The sequence below is a fragment of the Gracilinanus agilis genome, chromosome 6, assembly GCF_016433145.1.
Source record: "Gracilinanus agilis isolate LMUSP501 chromosome 6, AgileGrace, whole genome shotgun sequence".
Taxonomy (NCBI): domain Eukaryota; kingdom Metazoa; phylum Chordata; class Mammalia; order Didelphimorphia; family Didelphidae; genus Gracilinanus; species Gracilinanus agilis.
The window spans coordinates 227,930,118-227,931,729 of record NC_058135.1 but is presented as its reverse complement, the minus strand read 5'-3'; the positions used below and the strand labels follow the sequence as shown (position 1 = coordinate 227,931,729).

The 1,612-nt window shown below is 51.9% G+C and overlaps 1 protein-coding gene across 2 annotated transcripts in view; it reads left to right on the top strand.

Annotated features, from left to right (window-relative positions):
* Positions 1–595: 595 nt before the first annotated feature.
* DDRGK1 (DDRGK domain containing 1) overlaps positions 596–1,612 on the top strand; it is a 25,275-nt gene continuing 24,258 nt past the window's right edge. For both annotated transcript variants that reach the window (XM_044682373.1, XM_044682372.1), the window contains exon 1: positions 596–708. In XM_044682373.1, the coding sequence (XP_044538308.1) occupies positions 618–708 (91 nt within the window). In that variant the 5' untranslated portion in view covers positions 596–617. The remainder of the gene's footprint in view (positions 709–1,612) is intronic.

Here is a 1,612-nt window from a genome sequence, read left to right as displayed (position 1 = left end):
GACTAGATCTCTGACCTTTCCAGTGCTGAGATTCTATATCAAGTCCCTCCAGGGATTTCTCCAGGTAGAAACCCAATTCTTCCCTTGGACACCCTAGACACATAGACATATGGGAAAAGATTTCACAAAAGCCTCCAGGAGAAAATCCCAGAGAAGAAGCCTTGACTTGGGGAGAGACCTGACCACAGCATAGAGGGTCAAAAGCCCTGCTGCTGGAAGGAGTGTGGTTAGACTCCAAGAAGTCCCTGATAGCACTGGGGGGTGGAGACCTATGCAGGAAGATCCTGGAACTCGCTTGGCTGAAACCAGGGGCAGGGATCCATCTTCCTTCAACGGAATGGAGTGAGAGATGGAATGTCAATCACCAGGGGGCGGAGCCCTTGCCCAGGATGAACAAGGATTGTCTGGCGATAGAACCTATCAGGGGATCGGTAGGCGGGCTAATCAGGTGAACTAGCAGGCAGGGGCTCTGTGAAAGGCCCTCTTCAGTCACGTGGGTTATGTTTTGTAGTCTGTAAGGCTCAGTGTGAGGAGACCTATCAGGGAGACAGGGCGGAGGTCTAGTCAGGGTTAGTGGGCCACGCCTCTAACGCGGGTGCTGCTGGGAAGGAGGCGGGATGATGGACCCGGTCCTCTATGTGGTGGCGGCGGTGCTGCTTGTCGCTCTCATCATTTTTGTGACCCGCATCCGGGAACAGGCGGCGGCAGGTAGGAGACACCGCCAAAGCATTGGGACTGTGAGATTTCCCCTCAGCTCGTCTCTCTCTGAGGCTCGCTGGCTCTCTCGGGCCGCCAAGGTTTCCGGGCTCAGTAGCTGTGACGAATTTCCTGTCCTGCTAAAGCAGAGACTACAACTCCCGGCTACGTGCGGGCCAAGCCGGAAGACTTAGAGACTAAGCACTTCCCGCCCATTATAGGCTCTGATTGGCTGAGAGCTGGTCTAATCAATGGCACTGGCCCCGCGGCATACTCCGTGCACGTGAGGTCTCTGATGATCTTGGCCAGATTCAGAAATCCTAGTTAAGTACGTATAAACGCTCCCCTCTTCTCCCCGTTTTACGGATCAGGAAACTGAGGACCCCATAACGGGTGATAGTCTGCTCAGGTTTAGGGCACAGTCCAAAGTGTCTGGAGTCCTTCCTCTCTCTCCACTGTCACCCTTCCACGGTTGTTTAGCATCAAATCTGGCAGCCCACTGACCTCCCAAACTATCCATCAACCTCAGCTTCCACCCTAAGACTGCTCTTGCTTTTGACCCAGCAGCTTTTTCCCATGGCATGCATCACTATTCAACCTATCTCCCGTTTTCATAAGTTGGCCTGTAACCACACCTTCTCAGATTTCCCAAGTCTTTCATCTCTACAACATCTCTTACCTTTCTTCTTCTCTATTCTCACTGCCACCACTCCAAATCAGATCTTACTTGCCACTCACCTCTTTACAGGACTTCATGCCACCAGTCCATCCTGCATATTACTTCCATGTGTCCTTCCACCTGTTCAAAATTTTATATTACTATGTAGCTCCTGAGCTCTTCTAGCATTCAACCTGGTATTAGCTCTCTCTCTCTCTCTCTCTCTCTCTCTCTCTCTCTCTCTCTCTCTCTCTCTCT